At 46.4% G+C, this 20,750-nt stretch overlaps 1 protein-coding gene across 1 annotated transcript in view; it reads right to left on the reverse strand.

Moving 5' to 3' along the window:
* Positions 1-5,726: 5,726 nt before the first annotated feature.
* Positions 5,727-20,750, reverse strand: part of LOC149432915 (tetratricopeptide repeat protein 7B-like) — a gene marked incomplete at its 3' end in the record, with an annotated part of 95,068 nt that continues 80,044 nt past the window's right edge. Inside the window, exons 8-11 of the mRNA XM_089664813.1 lie at positions 20,290-20,394; positions 18,560-18,677; positions 10,833-10,890; positions 5,727-5,799 (exon numbers count right to left, since the gene is read on the reverse strand). Of these exons, the coding sequence (XP_089520939.1) occupies positions 5,727-5,799; positions 10,833-10,890; positions 18,560-18,677; positions 20,290-20,394 (354 nt within the window). The remainder of the gene's footprint in view (positions 5,800-10,832; positions 10,891-18,559; positions 18,678-20,289; positions 20,395-20,750) is intronic.

Genomic DNA, 20,750 nt, shown 5'->3' on the forward strand with positions numbered 1-20,750 from the left:
ATGTGTGACATCGGGGTTATTGATGATGAGGAATGGGAGGAAATCCTAGATAACTGTAAGCAGGTTTCCCCTAAATTGCCGGACCACCTTACCCAACTCTATATAATGCATAGGGCATATCTCACTACAACTCGTTTAGCAGTTTGGAACCGACAGGGTCCCCTATTGTCCTAAATGCCAAGTGTCCCTGGGCACGTTTTTCCATTTGATTTCGCAATGCCCACGGATAAATGGATTTTGGGCTCAGGTAGTCCGATCATATGGGTTCTCCTGTACCCTTGAACCCAAAGCCTTGTCTGTTGGGAATAATCCCCACCTCAGAAGCTGACAAGCATTTGACTCCTTTTTTACATGAAACGTTATTTAATGCCAGGAAATTGGTAGCCCCTCACTGGATGCAGGCACTTCATCCAACTCTGGAGGAGTGGAAGGCAGATATCAACAACACCCTCCCTTGAAGAAATGAATATATGTTAATAAAGGATGTCCCAACAAATATAACATTTGGGATCGTTGGTTGCAATCTACGGAGACTAGCACCTAGACGAGATAGGTCTGTTACCCCGTGACGTAGTCACTAGCCGTACCGCCCCTGCAGTAAATAACTACATAACTATATACAGTATCTCCCAGAAGTGAGTCCCCCCCTCACATTTTTGTAAATATTTGATTCTATCTTTTCATGTGACAACACTGAAGAAATGACACCCATACTGTACTGGTGACCCTGTACTGCTAGGGTGACAGTATGTAAAAAAAACAAACAAATAATAATATAAAAAAAAACTAAATAAAAATGTAAAACAAAATTTACAGCCTTCATACAATCTTCATCACCCCCCACAAGTAGTATAGTGTCAATATGGTGACATTGTACTGCTAGGGTGACAGTATGTAAAAAAAAACCAAAACAAAAAACCCAAATAATATATAAAAAATAAAATAAAAATATAAATTTTTTTTAAAAACAATTATAGTTTTTGGTTATAAACTAATTTGGGTTATTTTTTTTTACTAAAAAGATAGCTGAATACATTTTGGCCAAGATTTATGAAGAATGATTATTTATTTGCAAAATTTTATATGAAAAACACTTTTTTTTTTCAAAACGTTTCGACTTTTTCATTTATATATATAAAAAAAAAAAATCCCAGTGGTGAATAAATACCACCAAAATAAAGTTTTATCTGTCTCAAAAAAATGCAAAAAAATTCAAATGGGTACAATGTTGCATGACCGCGCAATTGTGTGACAGCGCTGAAAGCTGAAAATTGGCCTGGACTGGAAGGGGGTGAAAGTGTCCGGACAGGAAGGGGGTGAAAGTGTCTGGACAGGAAGGGGGTGAAAGTGTCCGGACTGGAAGAGGGGGAAAGCGTCCGGACTGGAAGGGGGGAAAGTGTCCGGACTGGAAGGGGGGGAAAGTGTCCGGACTGGAAGGGGGGGAAAGTGTCCGGACTGGAAGGGGGGAAAGTGTCCGGACTGGAAGGGGGGGAAAGTGTCCGGACTGGAAGGGGGGGAAAGTGTCCGGACTGGAAGGGGGTGAAAGTGTCCGGACAGGAAGGGGGTGAAAGTGTCCGGACAGGAAGGGGGTGAAAGTGTCCGGACAGGAAGGGGGTGAAAGTGTCCGGACAGGAAGGGGGTGAAAGTGTCTGGACTGGAAGGGGGTGAAAGTGTCTGGACTGGAAGGGGGGGAAAGCGTCCGGACTGGAAGGGGGGGAAAGCGTCCGGACTGGAAGGGGGGGGAAGTGTCCGGACTGGAAGGGGGTGAAAGTGTCTGGACTGGAAGGGGATGAAAGTGTCTGGACTGGAAGGGGATGAAAGTGTCTGGACTGGAAGGGGATGAAAGTGTCTGGACTGGAAGGGGGTGAAAGTGTCCGGACTGGAAGGGGGTGAAAGTGTCCGGACTGGAAGGGGGTGAAAGTGTCCGGACTGGAAGGGGGGGAAAGTGTCCGGACTGGAAGGGGGAGAAAGCGTCCGGACTGGAAGGGGGGGAAAGCGTCCGGACTGGAAGGGGGTGAAAGTGTCCGGCCTGGAAGGGGGTGAAAGTGTCCGGACTTGAAGTGGTTAAATGAATGGTACCTGTCTTCACCTAAAATCTACTCACACAGAGCGGGAGATTAAACATACAGGGAAGGTCCAGCATGCAGCAATGAGTGGCCCCTCTGCAGAGGAGAGTCACCTGGCACTGGGCCCCGGGCGCCTCTAAAGCAGCTGTTAAGCCTTAAACAAGCAGGACAAGCCGGGAGGCATTTCCTAGCTATTCAGACTATGCAAACTAGCCAAGTCATAATCATGGTGCTCAGGAAAGTCGCACAAACACCAGATATGCAAAGCAACTGCTCTAAATACAGATACACGGGGAACAGGGCATCTGCAAACATAGATACTGCTGAAATATTTACCCTAAAGCAAACCTGTCACTGCTCTAAAACAGGAAAGATTGGTAATATAAATAAAATGCTAGAGACCGCGTATCCCCGAAAATTGGTTCTGAAGTGCCTCAGGGACCTTTGAGTGAGGCTGAGAGTGCTTTGGCCTAACCACTCCTGTAATGATTTTTTATTTTTAAATCCACTCCTCTGTTGTCACATGATCTAGCAGCTCCAGTGGAGCCCTCGACAAAAGCTCTGAACTCCTGGAGACGTGTTGTCATCCACCTGCTCCCATGGCCCACTCTCATGTTCCTGCAGCAGTCACTCAATCATGTGACCACAAGGGAGCCAATTAAAAAAGGAATGCACAGATAGTTTATACAGGCTCTGCAGAATTGGTAGGAGGAGAGGGGAGGCAGTATTTTAAGAAAACCCATAGTTAGCCTTTTCTTCCATTTTTAATTTTTGAAATAGAGAAGGAAGGAAGGGAGATATAAAGGGAGGAAGGAAGGAAGGAAGGAGAGGAAGGAAGGAGAGGAAGGAAGGAAGGAGTGGAAGGAAGGAAGGAAGGAGTGGAAGGAAGGAAGGAGAGGAAGAGAGGAAGGAGAGGAAGAGAGGAAGGAGAGGAAGGAAGTAAGGGGAGGAAGAAAGGAGGGGAAGTAAGGGGAGGAAGAAAGGAGGGGAAGGAAGGAAGAAAGGAGGGGAAGGAAGGAAGAAAGGAGGGGAAGGAAGGAAGGAAGAAAGGAGGGGAAGGAAGGAAGGAAGAAAGGAGGGGAAGGAAGGAAGGAAGAAAGGAGGGGAAGGAAGGAAGGAAGAAAGGAGGGGAAGGAAGGAAGGAAGAAAGGAGGGGGGGGAAGGAAGGAAGAAAGGAGGGGAAGAAAGGAGGGGAAGGAAGGAAGAAAGGAGGGGAAGGAAGGAAGAAAGGAGGGGAAGGAAGGAAGAAAGGAGGGGAGGGAAGGAAGAAAGGAGGGGAGGGAAGGAAGAAAGGAGGGGAGGGAAGGAAGAAAGGAGGGGAAGAAAGGAGGGGAGGGAAGGAAGAAAGGAGGGGAAGGAAGAAAGGAGGGGAAGGAAGAAAGGAGGGGAAGGAAGAAAGGAGGGGAAGGAAGAAAGGAGGGGAAGGAAGAAAGGAGGGGAAGGAAGAAAGGAGGGGAAGGAAGAAAGGAGGGGAAGGAAGGAAGAAAGGAGGGGAAGGAAGGAAGGAAGAAAGGAGAGGAAGGAAGGAAGGAAGGAAGGAAGGAGAGATAGACAAAGGAAGGATGGAAGGAAGGAAGGAAAAGGAAAGGATGGAAGGAAAGAGAAACAAAGGAAACAAGGAAGGAGCGACAAAGAAGGAAAGACGAAGCAAACACGGAAGGAAGGGGAGATGAAGGAAACAAAGAAGGAAGGAGAGAAGAAGCAAAGAAGGAACAAGAGAAGAAGGAAGGAGAGAGGAAGCAAAGAAGGAGAGAGAGAGAGGAAGCAAAGAAGGAGAGAGAGAGGGAAAGCAAAGAAGGAGAGAGCGAGGGAAAGCAAAGGAGAGAGAGAGAGAGAAAGCAAAGGAGAGAGAGAGAGAGAAAGCAAAGGAGAGAGAGAGAGGGGGGGAGAGAGAGAGAGGGGGGGAGAGAGAGAGAGGGGGGAGGGAGAGAGAGCGCAAAGACGGAGAGAGAGAGAAAGCAAAGAAGGAGGGAGAGAGAAAGCAAAGAAGGAGGGAGAGAGAAAGCAAAGGAGAGAGAAAGCAAAGAAGGAGAAAGAGAGAGAGGGGGGGGGGAGAAAGCAAAGGAGGGGGAGAGAAAGCAAAGAAGGGGGGAGAGAAAGCAAAGAAGGGGGGAGAGAAAGCAAAGAAGGGGGGAGAGAGAAAGCAAAGAAGGATGGGGAGAGAAAGTAAAGAAAGTGGGAGAGAGAAAACAAAGAAGGAGAGAGAGAGAAAGCAAAGAAGGAGAGAGAGAGAAAGCAAAGAAGGAGAGAGAGAAAACAAAGAAGGAGAGAGAGAGAAAACAAAGAAGGAGGGAGAGAGAAAGCAAAGAAATAGGGAGAGAGAAAGCAAAGAAATAGGGAGAGAGAAAGCAAAGAAGGAGGAAGAGAAAAAGCAAAGAAGGAGGAAGAGAAAAAGCAAAGAAGGAGAGAGAGAGAAAGCAAAGAAGGAGAGAGAGAGAAAGCAAAGAAGGAGAGAGAGAGAAAGCAAAGAAGGAGGGAGAGAGAAAGCAAAGAAGGAGAGAGAGAGAAAGCAAAGAAGGAGGGAGAGAGAAAGCAAAGAAGGAGGGAGAGAGAAAGCAAAGAAGGAGGGAGAGAGAAAGCAAAGAAGGAGGGAGAGAGAAAGCAAAGAAGGAGGGAGAGAGAAAGCAAAGAAGGAGGGAGAGAGAAAGCAAAGAAGGAGGGAGAGAGAAAGCAAAGAAGGAGGGAGAGGGAAAGCAAAGAAGGAGAGAGAGAGAAAACAAAGAAGGAGAGAGAAAGAAAAGGAGGGAGAGAGAAAGCAAAGGAGGGAGAGAGAGAAAACAAAGGAGGGAGGGAGAGAGAAAGCAAAGAAGGAGGGAGAGAGAAAGCAAAGGAGGGAGAGAGAAAGCAAAGAAGGAGGGAGAGAGAAGGCAAAGAAGGAGGGAGAGAGAAGGCAAAGAAGGAGAGAGAGAAAACAAAGAAGGAGGGAGAGAGAAAACAATGGAGGGAGAGAGAAAGCAAAGAAGGAGGGAGAGAGCAAGAAGAGACAATGGAAGGAAGGGGAGAGAAAGGAACGAGGAAGGAATGAAAAAAAAAAAAGAAAAAAAAGATATTGTCCTTTCTTTTCCATTGGTGTGGCTTTAATACTTTTTCATGCACTGATACAGAACAAGCACCACACAGAATAAAAGGCCCCAGCCCCAGAGAAAACTTAAGCCACTGGATTACTATGACAGCCAGGCACTGACGTTTAAATTGGAGCCATTCTATACATAGATTTTCTTGACTGGCTAGCAAGATTGCCTGGGAAATTCTTGTGTCATTACCCCACTTACATGCACTTTGCCTCTGCAGGTCAGAAAAAGACACAGTGGGGTTCATTTACTAAAGGATTAGAGACTGCTCACTTAGCTTAGTGAATCAGGTGAATCTGGAGTTCATTTTGAATATCCAATCAAGTGTGAGGAAAAACCCCCAAAAAACATGATTTTTGCTTGCACAAGATTGGATGATACAGACTGTTCACTTTGCTAAGTGAACAGTCTTTATTTCTTTTGGAAATCAACCCCAGTGACTGCCACTTTCTGATTAGGTCATTTGAGCTGGAAACTTTTTACTTTATGTTGCAAATTAACAAAACAATAACTGACTGATCAGAGAGCACCAAGGGGTAGAAGCATAGTTCACAAGTTTGGAAAAACAGAACCTTTCTGGTCAGCTTACCTGCCGAGATATGGCCAGCTGCAGAGCGAGGTAGAACGCGGCCTGATGGTCTGTTGGCGATAAGCTGTGAGCCCTGAGGAGGTAGGAATCAAGACAGTCAAAAACACGTCTGACACTGTGCACTGTGTATAGTTTCCCTTGAATGAATATCCACAATCCTGCAAAGCAGGGCAGCGAGACTGAAATATATTAAAGCATATCTAAACCTGGGAACGAAAATTGAATATATTGCAGGTTACCAGTCCTTAGATGTGCCAACTACATTAGGTTTCTTTTCTCCGAGTTTTTTCCCCCCTTTATTTTCATGATATACTTGAACGTCATGGCTAACAAACTTCTCGGTTTGCCTCTGTTTAGCAATGATAGCTCTGCGATCCCTTCACCTCTCCATCACTGCCATCTTTTTTGGCGCTTCTTTCCCATCTGGCATCTTTCTTCGTCAGCCATTGATGACGCAATTCCCACATATGATCAGTGAAGTTGCTTTGCCCAGAATTTGGCATCAGGAGTTGGAACGTTACATGTTCCACCCTAAATACAAGTGAACTTATTCTTTAAGATTTTTAATTATACATCACCAAGTTAGGTTGCTTTCATGTACTTATACACTGTAGTGCTTATAAAACGCATAGCGTGTTTAAATGCTTTTCATGCAGTGCACAAAGCCGTGAAGATCTGGTTGTTAAAGCGGAGCTCCACCCAAAAGGGGAAGTTCCGCTTTAGGCCTTTGTCCCCCGCTCCCCATTAAGGATTGGCACCTCTGGGGAGCGGTGGGGGGAGGGGGTACCCGAATTTATTAGGTACCCGCTCCCACGTATGGGATCCTTACACTGAGTAAGACTGCCTGACACTGCTGAGAGTGGCATCGCATATGAGTAGTGCATTTCTTGTATTTGATAAAAGAAAAATCTGTGTGACCCCGTTATTTAAAATCTCAGATTCACTCAGACATGCCTCACTCATCTGGAATAAAATTCTTCCCTATCCCCAAAATATTAATCAGATGAAAGCCTTGCTTTAAGCGGAGCTCCACCCAAAAGGGGAAATTCCACTTTAAGCCTTTGTCCCCCACTCCCCATTAAGGATTGGCATCTTTGGGGAGCAGGGGGGGAGGGGGTACCCGAATTTGACAGGTACCCGCTCCCACTTCTGCTGCGATCGCCTAGGCAATCGGAAGCGGAAGTTGTCCTCCCCGTAGTCTTCTGTGAAACGTGACAGGTCCCAGAAGACTACGGGGCCATTCAAAAAGCGCAGCGCTTCTCACGCATGCGCAGTGGGCACCCAGCTGTGAAGCCGCAAGCTGTCACAGCCTGGTGCCCACATTGAAGATGTCGGCGCCAGGGAGAGAAGAAAGCCAGTGAAACCAGCGGTGGTGAGGACACCGCTGGACCGAGGGACAGGTGAATGGCTGTATTTTAATTTTTTGTAGCTGCTGACTTTTATTTTTTATTTTTTTCAGGTGGAACTCCACTTTAAGGAAGTCGTCCAGGCCAGCTCCTATAGAACCAGCTATTCATTGGTTAAGTACGCTGGGGGGTGATTGGCAAGGAGCCGGAACCTGCTTGAGCTGAGGAGCGATGGTACCACCAGGAGGAGGAGGCAGCAGAGGGACAGCGGGTGGTGCAGCAGAGGGACAGCGGGTGGTACAGCAGGGAACATTGGCTCTAGGAATCTGAGGGAAGGCGGTGGGGAGAGCTGGATCTGAGGGTAACAGGCAGGGGAAAGCTGGACTGAGCTGCTGGTGACTGCCAGGGTAGGAGGTTGTGCAGGGGACATTGTTCACATCCCACTGATTGTTAAGGAAGCCGGAAAGTGCTGACTCCTTAACAATCAGCTATTCACTGGTTGATAAGGATGCTGGCGGGTGCCTGCTCCTTAACAACCAGCATATTTTAGCTAGGTGACCTCAAAATGCACCTAAAAACAAACCCTGGGTGCATTTTTGGTGAGTTTCCCATTGACTTCAGTGGAAGAAGCATCTTTAGTGAGCTTTTTAAAAGTGCACCAAAGATGCACCATGCAGGACTTTTCAAACTGCAGAGCAAATGCAGCGCAGCAATGTGAAAAGTCTCATAGGCTTTAAAGGAAAATACATTTTGATGGGATTTTGTCCTGCTGGAAAGGTGAGTTCCAGCGCAGCAAAAGCACAAATCAACACATCATACAAAATGAATGGGCTCAAATCGCACTACAAAGACTGCCGATCGAACAAAAAGCCACTTCACTGGTCCGGGGATTTTAAATCCCCATAGTTTTCTCTCCTCTCCTTGCAGTGCTGACAGTACGGACTATAGGGATTCTGATTGGTCAGCACCGTCACATGGAAGGTGCTGACCAATAAGAAGCCATCTAGCCTGTACTGTCAGAGAAAGGCACAAGATTTCAAATTCTTGGACCTGTGAAGTGGCTTTTCATTGTCTGACAGCAGAGGATCGGCAATTTGGTACAGCGGGACCATGGGGGATGGGGTCCAGTGGATGGCTGGAACTGCTGGAGGCTGGGGGGAGAGAGGGCCATGGGAGAAGCAGGAGGAGCTCAAGCCACAGCCGCTGATGTTCACAATTGGATCGGGAGCCGGAGGTGGTGGAACCCGTCGTGTTCCTGTGTGAACTCGGGCTCAAAGTCGCTATGACAAGCCTGGGTTCACACAGGAACTGTGCAGGAAACAGCATGTGATTCGGACAGGAATCGCATAGCATTCCTGTTCAAATCTCAAGGACGGGAATCGCACAGCATTCTTGTTCACATCTCAAGGAAGGGAATCGCACAGCATTCCTCTTCAAATCTCAAGGAAGGGAATCTCACAGCATTCCTCTTCAAATCTCAAGGAAGGGAATCTCACAGCATTCCTCTTCAAATCTCAAGGAAGGGAATCTCACAGCATTCCTGTTCAAATCTCAAGGACGGGAATCTCACAGCATTCCTGTACAAATGTCAAGGACGGGAATCTCACAGCATTCTTGTTCAAATCTCAAGGACGGGAATCTCACAGCATTCCTGTTCAAATCTCAAGGACGGGAATCTCACAGCATTCCTGTACAAATCTCAAGGAAGGGAATCGCACAGCATTCCTCTTCAAATCTCAAGGAAGGGAATCTCACAGCATTCCTCTTCAAATCTCAAGGAAGGGAATCTCACAGCATTCCTCTTCAAATCTCAAGGAAGGGAATCTCACAGCATTCCTGTTCAAATCTCAAGGACGGGAATCTCACAGCATTCCTGTACAAATGTCAAGGACGGGAATCTCACAGCATTCTTGTTCAAATCTCAAGGACGGGAATCTCACAGCATTCCTGTTCAAATCTCAAGGACGGGAATCTCACAGCATTCCTGTTCAGATCTCAAGGACGGGAATCTCACAGCATTCCTGTTCAAATCTCAAGGACGGGAATCGAACAAGATTCCTGTTCAAATCTCAAGGATGGGAATCTCAAAGCATTCCTGTTCAAATCTCAAGGATGGGAATCGCACAGCATTCCTGTTCAAATCTCAAGGACGGGAATCTCACAGCATTCCTGTACAAATGTCAAGGACGGGAATCTCACAGCATTCCTGTTCAAATCTCAAGGACGGGAATCTCACAGCATTCCTGTACAAATGTCAAGGACGGGAATCTCACAGCATTCTTGTTCAAATCTCAAGGACGGGAATCTCACAGCATTCCTGTTCAAATCTCAAGGAAGGGAATCTCACAGCATTCCTGTTCAAATATCAAGGAAGGGAATCGCACAGCATTCCTCTTCAAATCTCAAGGACGGGAATCTCACAGCATTCCTGTACAAATGTCAAGGACGGGAATCTCACAGCATTCCTGTTCAAATCTCAAGGACGGGAATCTGACAGCATTCCTGTTCAAATCTCAAGGACGGGAATCGCACAGCATTCTTGTTCACATCTCAAGGAAGGGAATCTCACAGCATTCCTGTTCAAATCTCAAGGATGGGAATCTCACAGCATTCCTGTTCAAATCTCAAGGAAGGGAATCTCACAGCATTCCTGTTCAAATCTCAAGGACGGGAATCGCACAGCATTCCTGTTCAAATCTCAAGGACGGGAATCTCACAGCATTCTTGTTCAAATCTCAAGGAAGGGAATCTCACAGCATTCCTGTTCAAATCTCAAGGACGGGAATCTCACAGCATTCCTGTACAAATGTCAAGGACGGGAATCTCACAGCATTCCTGTACAAATGTCAAAGACGGGAATCTCACAGCATTCCTGTTCAAATCTCAAGGACGGGAATCTCACAGCATTCTTGTTCAAATCTCAAGGATGGGAATCTCACAGCATTCCTGTTCAAATCCCAAGGAAGGGAATCTCACAGCATTCCTGTTCAAATCTCAAGGAAGGGAATCTCACAGCATTCCTGTTCAAATCTCAAGGACGGGAATCGCACAGCATTCCTGTTCAAATCTCAAGGACGGGAATCGCACAGCATTCCTGTTCAAATCTCAAGGAAGGGAATCTCACAGCATTCCTGTTCAAATCTCAAGGACGGGAATCGCACAGCATTCCTGTTCAAATCTCAAGGACGGGAATCTCACAGCATTCCTGTTCAGATCTCAAGGACGGGAATCTCACAGCATTCCTGTTCAAATCTCAAGGACGGGAATCGCACAGCATTCCTGTTCAAATCTCAAGGAAGGGAATCTCACAGCATTCCTGTTCAAATCTCAAGGAAGGGAATCGCACAACATTCCTGTTCAAATCTCAAGGATGGGAATCGCACAGCATTCCTGTTCAAATCTCAAGGAAGGGAATCGCACAGCATTCCTGTTCAAATCTCAAGGACGGGAATCTCACAGCATTCCTGTTCATATCTCATGCAATTCTTTGCAGTGCGATTTGAACCCATTCATTTTGTACGGGCTCAAATCGCACCACAGAGGTATCGGTATTTGTACTTGCCGGTAAAAAAAAAAAAATCAGTGCATCCCTAGACTTATGCTTTATTTTATTATTAATGTCTCAACTTTGATAATTTGGTATAATAATATCAGATTAAAAAAGCTCCAGTTTTTACAAAATTGGCAAAAATATATATATTAAAAAAGAAAAAAAAAAAAATCAAAACTTTTCTTTTAAAGAATCAGCCAACACACTTACCTCTGGAAGGCGAGGAGGGCTTTCCTCTGTAGATCCTCCTGCATCCCACGCAGAGACGCTGCAAGATAATTGTGTACAGGAATGAGAAAAAGGCATCACCCAATTGTACATTCATCATTCACAAATGACATTTCCAGATATGAATTAGGAGGCTGTGCAACTAAGCTGACATTTCATTGCTGCTCCGCTATAAACAATTCTAGCTGAACCCCGCTCAGAGCAATTTACATCTTAACTGGCCACATAAACTGACCGCTGTGCAATGTCAGAAAAACAACGACCTTTCCTGAGAAAAAAAAAAAAAAACCTGGCCCGCTCACACCAGCAGAGCTAGAAAATGCCAGGCACATAGACTTGATCATGGGCATTTAGGAGAATTGTCAAAGTATTTGTTACACGTAGCCTCCCTAGCGGTCTGATTATATCAGTATTTCTGTGCTCAAAGCGGTACATTTTTTTACATGGAAATATGTGTTTTTTTTATTGTAGGCCTGTAATTTTTAGGAATAACTCACTGAAATCTGTCCAAACAAGAGTCTAGTAAACATCCCGGGGAGGATAACATTTGAAACACGAAATCATAAATTATAATTTAATAAATAATGATAAAAAATAATAATATAACAATATATTTAATTCAGTAATATAATCAAACCAAAAACACTGAAATGTGAAATAGAGCGCCAAGTTCTCACATCGCTGAGCTCAGTCGCAGAATCGTTTTCAGTGTCTGATGAGGAATTTCCCCCACCAATCATTATCACTCAATTCTGCAAGTGGTTCTGATTTACTATCGCTGTTCTCTAGCCGGTCTAAAACCGCGTCTGACCTAAAGGGACGCTTTTTGGACGCCATGGACGTTTCTCAGTTTCCAGGCAGAAAGAACAGTAAAAATGCAGGCAGGGCGCCAGACAAAGCACTCGGGACAAAATGTATGTGAAATGGTTTGATACAGGAATGTTATACTATGTGATTTTAGTGTATTGAGTGAATGTCACTTTTTGACATTTTTAAATATCCCGCCAGTTCCATCCCCCGTACGTCCCGACGTCGCAGGGACCGGAACCCGGAAGACGGCTGCTGGCATCGGCCGGAGGACATTGCCGGGGACACTGCAGGGGGGACATCGCGGGAGCGCAGGACAAGGTAAGTGCAGAAGAGATCCTGGAGCAACGCTGCAGTGTATTCCCGAGTGTAGCTGGGGGGGGTTACCGCTTGTGGTGCTGAAACTTTACCCCGAGCTACACTCAGGAATACCGCCAGGGGGGTTAATGAAAATCTGTTAATACATTTTTTTAAGCACCTTTTTGTTTGCGTGGTGCATTTTGGCCTTTAAAGGAATGAATATTGTAGTTTTTGTGAGATATTACTTTGATTACATTGAGACCCTTTCACAATGTAGGCGGGCGGATGTCAACAGATGATCGTCCGTTTACTTCCGCCTACATCCGTGTCCGTTGTCTTTAAACTGATCAAAGCTGCGTCCTTTTCTGTTTAGATGGATGTAAACGGATGCCATCTGTTTACATCTGTTCCGCTTAAATCCGTTTTTTTAGACCAGAAACATTATTTGTTTATACATTTTTCACCTCTGATTGGTTTGTGCAACAATTAAAAAAAGCGGATGCAAATTTGCAGATATTGCTGCCGGTCTCCTTGATGATGAGATTTCATCTCACTTCCTGGACCGGTAACAACAAGACAAAAAATGAATCACTTGAGCCCCCTATTTTCCCCTCTTAATCCCAGAGTGTTTTTTGTTTTAATTCTGCGTTGTCCAGGTTCCACTCCTCTTAGATTTTGTAGTCAACCCCAACGTGTCATACATGATTTTATTTTGGACAGAGAAGGCTTTAAAGTGGAAGAAAAGTCTATAGCACAGGTGTCAAACACAAGGCCCGCGGACTGAACCCGGCCCTCCAGGCCATTTCATGTGGCCCTTGCACCTCTCCAGCAGGTACCTCCTTGTCCCCACCCCCACCTTGTCTCAGCAGTCGGCAGCAGAGAGAATAGAACTCCTCTGCCACATCCTGCACCTCTCAGTGCAACTGCAGCACCCCCTCATCTCTGCCTCCCCTGGTCTCAGCATTCAGCAGACTCTGGTACATGACTCCACTCCTCCTCTGGTCCTCCTCCAGACCCTGCACTTTCTGCATTCCAGCTCTGCCCCCAAAGGAGGTGCAAGGTGATGCTAGGGTGGGTGTGGGATTCTTGACATCTGATGTAATTGGGGGTGGGGTGCTCTGGACATCTAGTCTTACAGATGCAACCGGCCCTTTGAGGGCAACCATAATGCTGATACGACCCACAATAAAATGGAGTTTGACACCCCTGACCTACAGTAAGTATAACTATTCTTAAAAAGAACAGTTAGACTCCCTCCTCCTCCTCCTTCTACCTATTCTGCATACACTTTATAAAAAGATGTGTATATTTTCCTATTTTTAATCTACTCCAGCTTGCTCTCATGATTCCGCAGCTATGGCACAGGGAATGCTGGACACTGGTTTGGAATTCCGGGAGTGGTGACATTCCCCACGACCCAGCCATTTTTGGTACTCCCTCCTCTCCCCTGCAGCAACCGCTGACTGATACAGGGGAGCCGGAGCGTCCGGATCACGTGATTAAAAACAACAAATTACCTTATTTTTGTAAAAATGGTACAGCTTCTCAGTCTAAGCAGAACTTTTGGGTCAGGGGAGTCCCTAGGGTTGGTGTCACCCGGTGCGATAACACTTGGTGACACCCCCTCCGAAGATCCCCGCAGGATGGTTCTGGTCTGCGGACTGAGCATAATGGATCGGAGTCCGATCCATTATGCATCCCAATCCGCAGATCTGATCCATCCTGTGGGGATCGTCGGCATGCAACCTATACGGGGTGACACCGGACCCGCTCCACGGAAAGGTAAGTTGTAAAGAAAGCCGCCGATCCCCGCAGGATGGATCGGATCTGCGGAATTGGGGAGTTTAATGGTTCGGAGTCTGATCCATTATGCTCAATCTGCAGATCCGATCCATTCTGCGGGGATCGTTGGAGGGGGTGTCACCAAGTGTTATTGTCGGCTTGCTTTACAACTTACCTTTTCGTGGAGCGGGTCCGGTGTCACCCGGTGTGGCGCACACCCCCTGCACCTGTCTCGGGACGCCACTGCATTAAGTAATGCTGCAAAGCGGGAAGTGGGGCCTATGCAATGAGTACATATGATTGCCTTCATGTACAGAAACAATTACAAACTAGAAAAGCTACACTTTCTGAGGAAATTGTGTGAAGTGTTTTTGCCTCCACCAGTAGTCTACAACTGGAGTGGGCGGAGTAACTGGGTGGAGTGGGCGGAGTAACTGGGTGGAGTGGGCGGAGTAACAGTGTGGAGTGTTTGGAGTGAGTAAAGATAGTAAACATTACACTAACCAATTGATTGATCAAATTTAAAAAGTGCACATGGCAAGCTGGATAGAGTGAGAAATGCATTTCAACTTTTAATTATTTATATAGCACATTTAATTGCAATGTTGTTGCCCAAAGTGCTTCACAGTTACATGAAAACATACATTTATAAAAACATTAGCAGCATTATCAAGCCTAGCAGATGATTTTTCAGCTCACACTCTGGCTTTTGTCACTCTGCTGCCTGCTCACACACCTGGGTTCCTATGGCAACTCACTCTACAGCAAGGGCAGAGAAGAGCGGTTAAAAACAAACTGCTCCAACTTGCTCACTTCACTGGCAGTTGCCATGTTCAAATGGTTGTAGTTTAAAAATGATAAATCCTACACCGAAGAGCTTTTAAGTGTGAGACTCACAAGACCCAGACCTACATTTTGATGCATAGTATGTCTCTGAAATATTAAAAATGAGAGAGGAGAGAGGGGGAGAGAGAGGAAGGGGGGGGAGAGGAGAGGGGGGGGGAGAGGAGAGGGGGGGGGAGAGGAGGGGGGGGGGAGGAGAGGGGGGGGGAGAGGAGAGAGGGGGAGAGAGGGAGGGAGAGAGGAGAGAGGGGAGGGAGAGAGGAGGGAGAGAGAGGAGAGAGGGAGAGGAGGGGAGAGGAGAGAGGAAAGGAAAGGAGAGAGAGGAAAGGAGAGGAGAGAGGGGAGAGAGGAAAGGGGGAGAGGAGAGGAGGAGGGGAGAGGAGAGGAGGAGGGGAGGGGAGAGGAGAGGGGAGGAGGGGAGAGGAGAGGGGAGAGGAGAGGGGAGGAGAGGAGAGAGAGAGAGAGAGAGAGGGGGGGGAGAGGAGAGAGGAAGAGAGGGAGAGAGGGAGAGAGAGAGGAGAGGGGGAGAGAGAGAGGAGAGGGGAAGAGAGGGAGAGAGGGGAAGAGAGGGAGAGAGGAGGAGAGAGGGAGAGAGGAGGAGAGGGGAAGAGAGGGAGAGAGGAGGAGAGGGGAAGAGAGGGAGAGAGGAGGAGAGGGGAAGAGAGGGAGAGAGGAGGAGAGGGGAAGAGAGGGAGAGAGGAGGAGAGGGGAAGAGAGGGAGAGAGGAGGAGAGGGGGGGAGAGGGAGAGAGGAGGAGAGGGAGAGAGGAGGAGAGGGAGAGAGGAGGAGAGGGAGAGAGGGAGAGGGAGAGGAAGAGAGGGAGAGAGGGAGAGGAAGAGAGGGGGAGAGGAAGAGAGGGAGAGAGGGAGAGGAAGAGAGGGGAGAGAGGGAGAGGAAGAGAGGGAGAGAGGGAGAGGAAGAGAGGGAGAGAGGGAGAGGAAGAGAGGGAGAGGAAGAGAGGGAGAGAGGAGAGAGGGAGAGAGGAGAGAGAGGAGAGAGGGAGAGAGGGGGAGAGGGGGAGAGAGGGAGAGAGGGAGAGAGGGAGAGAGGGAGAGAGGAAAGAGGGAGAGAGGGAGAGAGGAAGAGAGGGAGAGAGGAAAGAGGGAGAGAGGGAGAGAGGAAAGAGGGAGAGAGGGAGAGAGGAGAGAGGGAGAGAGGAGAGAGGGAGAGAGGAGAGAGGGAGAGAGGAGAGAGGGAGAGAGGGAGAGAGTCTCTTTGGAACACCAGAGGAAGGGAATGGAACTTTTAGGTCCAGTTCCATGGTAATTATATAATATATCCCTTGCACTTGTATCTAAATGTTTGTCTTATGTCTTTTCTGTCTCACGGTTTGTATTTTGTAATATGTTCGAGCTTTCTTAATACTGTTTCTTTTATGTAACTAGATAGATTGTTTGTGTTAGTTTAGACCTCCATCCTATTCACCAATACATTTTGGTTGTGTGTTAAACCTTTCACTTCTGGGTAAGAACTCTTCATTTACCAAATCATATCAGAGAAATATTATATTTCATAATCTATAGATTTGCTCAACAAACTGAAAGGCGGATCTGACTGGACCCGCTAAGTGAAAGGCACCCTAAAGTAAACTCCAAGAATGAAGTTGCTTACAAGGTGTTATGGGAATTACGGCAGTCCAAGCAGGAGACCCCCACCAGAGAAAATATGCAAGCTGCTCGGTCAAGTTGCTTTCCTCATCCATATCTGAATCCTTGTGCAACTGGATTTTCAGCAACTCAAGTTGCCAGTCCAAAGGCATGCAAAGACCGAAGAGAAGTGGCTCAGTTGGATAGGGGAGGTACAAAGATTTGTTTTTCTAAAAGATGCATTGCTGTTTAAATCAGAACCAAAGGTTCGCTGTCAAAAACTGCAAGCAGGTAGGCTTTTTAAAAGAGACATGCAGCATCTCATGTGCAATAAAATAAACCTTCAGTGAAGGAAATGCGTATTTGATCCCCTACTGATGTTGAATGTTCGCCCCTCACACAGAAATGATCGGTCTAACAATGGAATGTTCGCCCCTCACACAGAAATGATCGGTCTAACAATGGAATGTTCGGTGTAACACTGAGAGACAGAATACAACAACAAATTCAGCAGAAATGCGTATAACAAATGATGACTGATCTGCATGTTCATGAGGGAAAGAAGGATTTGATCCCCTATCATTCAGCAGGATTTCTGGCTCCCAGGTGTCTTTCATACAGGTAACAAGCTGAGATTAGAAGCAGTCTCTTAAAGGGAGTGCTGCTAATCTCATTGTGTTACCTGTATAAAAGACACCTGTCCACAGGAGCAATCAATCCATCAGATTCCAAACTCTCCACCATGGCAAAGACCAAAGAGCTGTCCAAGGATGTCAGGGACAAGATGGTAGACCTACACAAGGCTGGACTGGGCGACCAAACTATCGCCAAGCAGCTTGGTGAGAAGGTGACAACAGTTGGTGCAATCATTCGCAAATGGAAGAAACACAAAACAAGTGTCAGTCTCCCTAGGTCTGGTGCACCATGCAAGATCTCACCTCGTGGAGTGTCAATGATCATGAGAACAGGGAGGAATCATCCCAGAACTACACGTGAGGATCTTGTCAATGATCTCCAGGCAGCTGGGACCACAGTCACCAAGAAAACAATTGGTAACACACTACGCCGACAAGGACTGAAATCCTGCAGTGCCCGCAAGGTCCCTCTGCTCAAGAAAGCACATGTCCAGGCCCGTCTGAAGTCTGCCACTGAACATCTGAATGATGCAGAGGAGGACTGGTGGGAAGTGTTGTGGTCAGAGGAGACCAAAATCCAGCTCTTTGGCATCAACTCAACTCGCTGTGTTTGGAGGAGGAATGCTGCCTATGACCCCAAGAACACCATCCCAACTGTGAAACATGGTGGTGGGAACATTCTGCTTTGGGGGTGTTTTTCTGCTAAGGGGACAGGACAACTGCAAGGCATCAAAGGGATGATGGACGGGGCAATGTACCGTCAAATCTTGGTTGAGAACCTTCTTCCCTCAGTCAGGGCATTGAAAATGGGTGGTGGATGGGTGTTCCAGCATGACAATGACCCAAAACACACAGCCAAGGCTACAAAGGAGCGGCTCAAGAAGAAGCACATTAAGATCCTGGAGTGGCCTAGCTAGTCTCCAGACCTTCATCCGATTGAAAATCTGTGGAGGGAGCTGGAAGTTCGAGTTGCCAAATGTCAGCCACCAAACCTTAATGACTTGGAGAGGATCTGCCAAGAGGAGTGGGCCAAAATCCCTCCTGAGATGTGTGCGAACCTGGGGGCCAACTCCAGGAAACGTCTGACCTCTGTGATTGCCAACAAGGGATTGGCCACCAAGTACTAAGTCATGTTTTGTGAAGGGGGTCAAATTCTTCTTTCCCTCATGAACATGCAGATCAGTCATCATTTGTTAGACGCATTTCTGCTGAATTTGTTGTTGTATTCTGTCTCTTATTACACCGAACATTCGATTTTTAGACCGATCATTTCTTTGTGAGGGGCGAACATTCAACATCAGCAGGGGATCAAATACTTATTTCCTCACTGTATATATCTCTTTATTGATGTTACAATCATGTTAAGACTGGCCTTTTTTTTCTAATAGGAAGCACAAATCTATATGGATCTGCAGTGTGTGTAGTCTTGGACTATTTACAGTTTTCTGTAGTTTTGCATTCAAAGAACATTATGTGTGGCCCTTTGGTGATGTCAGAGGCTACATCTGAGGGCCCCTTACAGTGTAGAGGAAGTTGACCATCATGGCTATAAATTAAACCTATACATGGACTTCTGTCTCTGCACTCTAGTTTGGATCAAAAACTCAGAAAACACTGATGTCAGAGACAGACAGACAATCAGCACTTTCATAAGGTGAGCAGTGACAATCTACATACTACATAGCAACATGAATCAGGAATCAGAAACATACAGTAAAGGTCATGGCCTAAAACATCCATTCTGTATGTACATTACCATCTGATGCTTGTAAACTATAGGCGAGTCCGAGGGCTAGATAACCTTTGGCTTTAAATTCAGGACTTTTGTCACTGCAGTCAACAACCATTTTGGCAAACCGTTCAGCTTCATCCATCTGCAAAAGGTGTAACAGTCAAAAGACAAAACAGAATGAGGGCCCTTTGCACACAGCAAGCAAAAATATACACATCTGTTTTTTTAAATTTGCATAGACTTTTGCTGGCAGAATGGTCTGTAATGTCTGTTTTACAGAGATTCTGAGCACTTTTCTCATTTTATGAGTATTTGTCTATGTGCTCCTCAATGGAGGGGATATAATGGTCAACGCCCCTGAGGATCCATAATATGTGTGAGGCTCTTCAGGGAAGTGGAACTATACAAACACAATCTACCAGAAGGTGTATCTTGGAGAATAATAATTTTCCAACACATTTCCTTTCAGTCTACTATACACAATCAAACCTTAAGCAAGGCTTTCATATGATTAGTATTTTGGGGATGGGAAGAATTTTATTCCAGACAAGTGAAGCATGTCTGAGTGAAGTGAGATTTTAAATAATGGGGTCACATAGATTTTTCATTTCTGTTTCAATATTTTTATTAAGAAAGTTTTGTTTTAAGAATACAACAAGCTCAAGATACGCCGACGGAGGGGCAGAGCAATAACACATAATTAGATGCATCCTGCTGACTTGTTATAGCCAAATAGCAGAATGACATCAAGGAGGGACGGCAAAAAGCCAAACCAAATAATAGCAGCAGCAATCCATCATACTACCGGAAAAAGAAGAGGAAAGAAGAAGAAAAAAGAAGTGAAAAAAAAGAATCAGAAAGAAAACATGGAGGAAAGGAAAACTAGAAGAGTCACGGATCCAGGCCTAGCACAGGCAGCGACTATAAGAGGCCATAACTAGTAGGAGGCAGGGATGGCAAGGAATAACGTATCCCAAACCTTAAGGAATCTCGGATGAGAATCATGAAGAATGCTAGACATCTGTTCATTGATCAACATAGCATTCATCCGGGTCTTCACCACCTGGAAGACAACCGAAGGGGTTCTCCAAGCTTGAGATATAGCATGTTTGGCAGAAATAAATAGGTAGGATGCCAATTTCTGCTGAGACCTAGACAGACCCAAAATTGGGCAGTGCAGGAGGGCCACCCTTGCATCCCTACCGACCGTAATATGAAATAACGTTTGTAGCAAACCAAAAACCCTAGACCAGAAACCTATCAATCGCGGGCACGACCACCAAATGTGCAAGACGTCCCCATGTAGACCACAGTTCCGGAAACACCTATCTCCGCCAGTCGGATTAAAGTGAGCAGTCCAAGCCGGGACCCAGTACCACCGCAGGAAAACCTTGTAGGCTGTCTCCAGAGTGACTGTATTGAATGAACATTTCGCCACCAACCCCCAGGCCCTACGCCAATCCTCCGCCGCAATCGAGACACCCAGATCTCGCTCCCATTGAGAAGACATAAGACAGGGGTGGTAAGGAGGACCTACTGTAAAGGGAGGCATAAATTACAGAAATGAGACCAGGGGACCCTGGGGAATGCTGACAGATGTGTTCAAAGGGCGTTTTGCGGAAAGGATATGTAGAGGTACGACGGAGGGATAGGACCCAGTGGCGCAACTGCAAATAGAGATTTTTCTTTTAACGCGTACAAGCTATGCACTGCTCATATGCGATGCCACTCTCGGCAGTGCCAGGCAGACTCACCCAGTGTAAGGATCCCATACATAGTTTGGCAGCGAGGAGGGGGATGGTGGCATCTTCTGGCTTGAGGCGAATACATTCTCTTAGAACTTTGACAGCTCTGGCAGACTGGATGGAAACACAAACAGAGAGAAGGAAAATAACTCCATGTAAATAGAAAAAAAAAAAAGGAAAAAGCAGATTTGGTTCACCTGTGTATTCCTTCACCAAGTCATTCCTCAATTCACTTGTATTTATGTGAAAGCCCTCTTCATACTGACTTGCCTTATGCTGGCTGCAAGTTGAGGTCAGTCTTGCAGTGGGAGTGCCGAGGTGGGAGGAAGTGGTATATGGGTGAATTCACAGAGTGGATGGTCTCTATTGATTAATGCTCTGTGGCAGTCTGAAGACAAGGCAGGGGAGAATCTTACCCTGGTTCACATATGTGCGTTCCTGCGGGCCACGTTTTGCACGGGCACGAGAGC

Source organism: Staurois parvus, unplaced genomic scaffold (assembly GCF_062004578.1).
Source record: "Staurois parvus isolate SC_StPar_1 unplaced genomic scaffold, SC_StPar_1.0 ptg002049l, whole genome shotgun sequence".
NCBI classification, from domain to species: Eukaryota; Metazoa; Chordata; class Amphibia; order Anura; family Ranidae; genus Staurois; species Staurois parvus.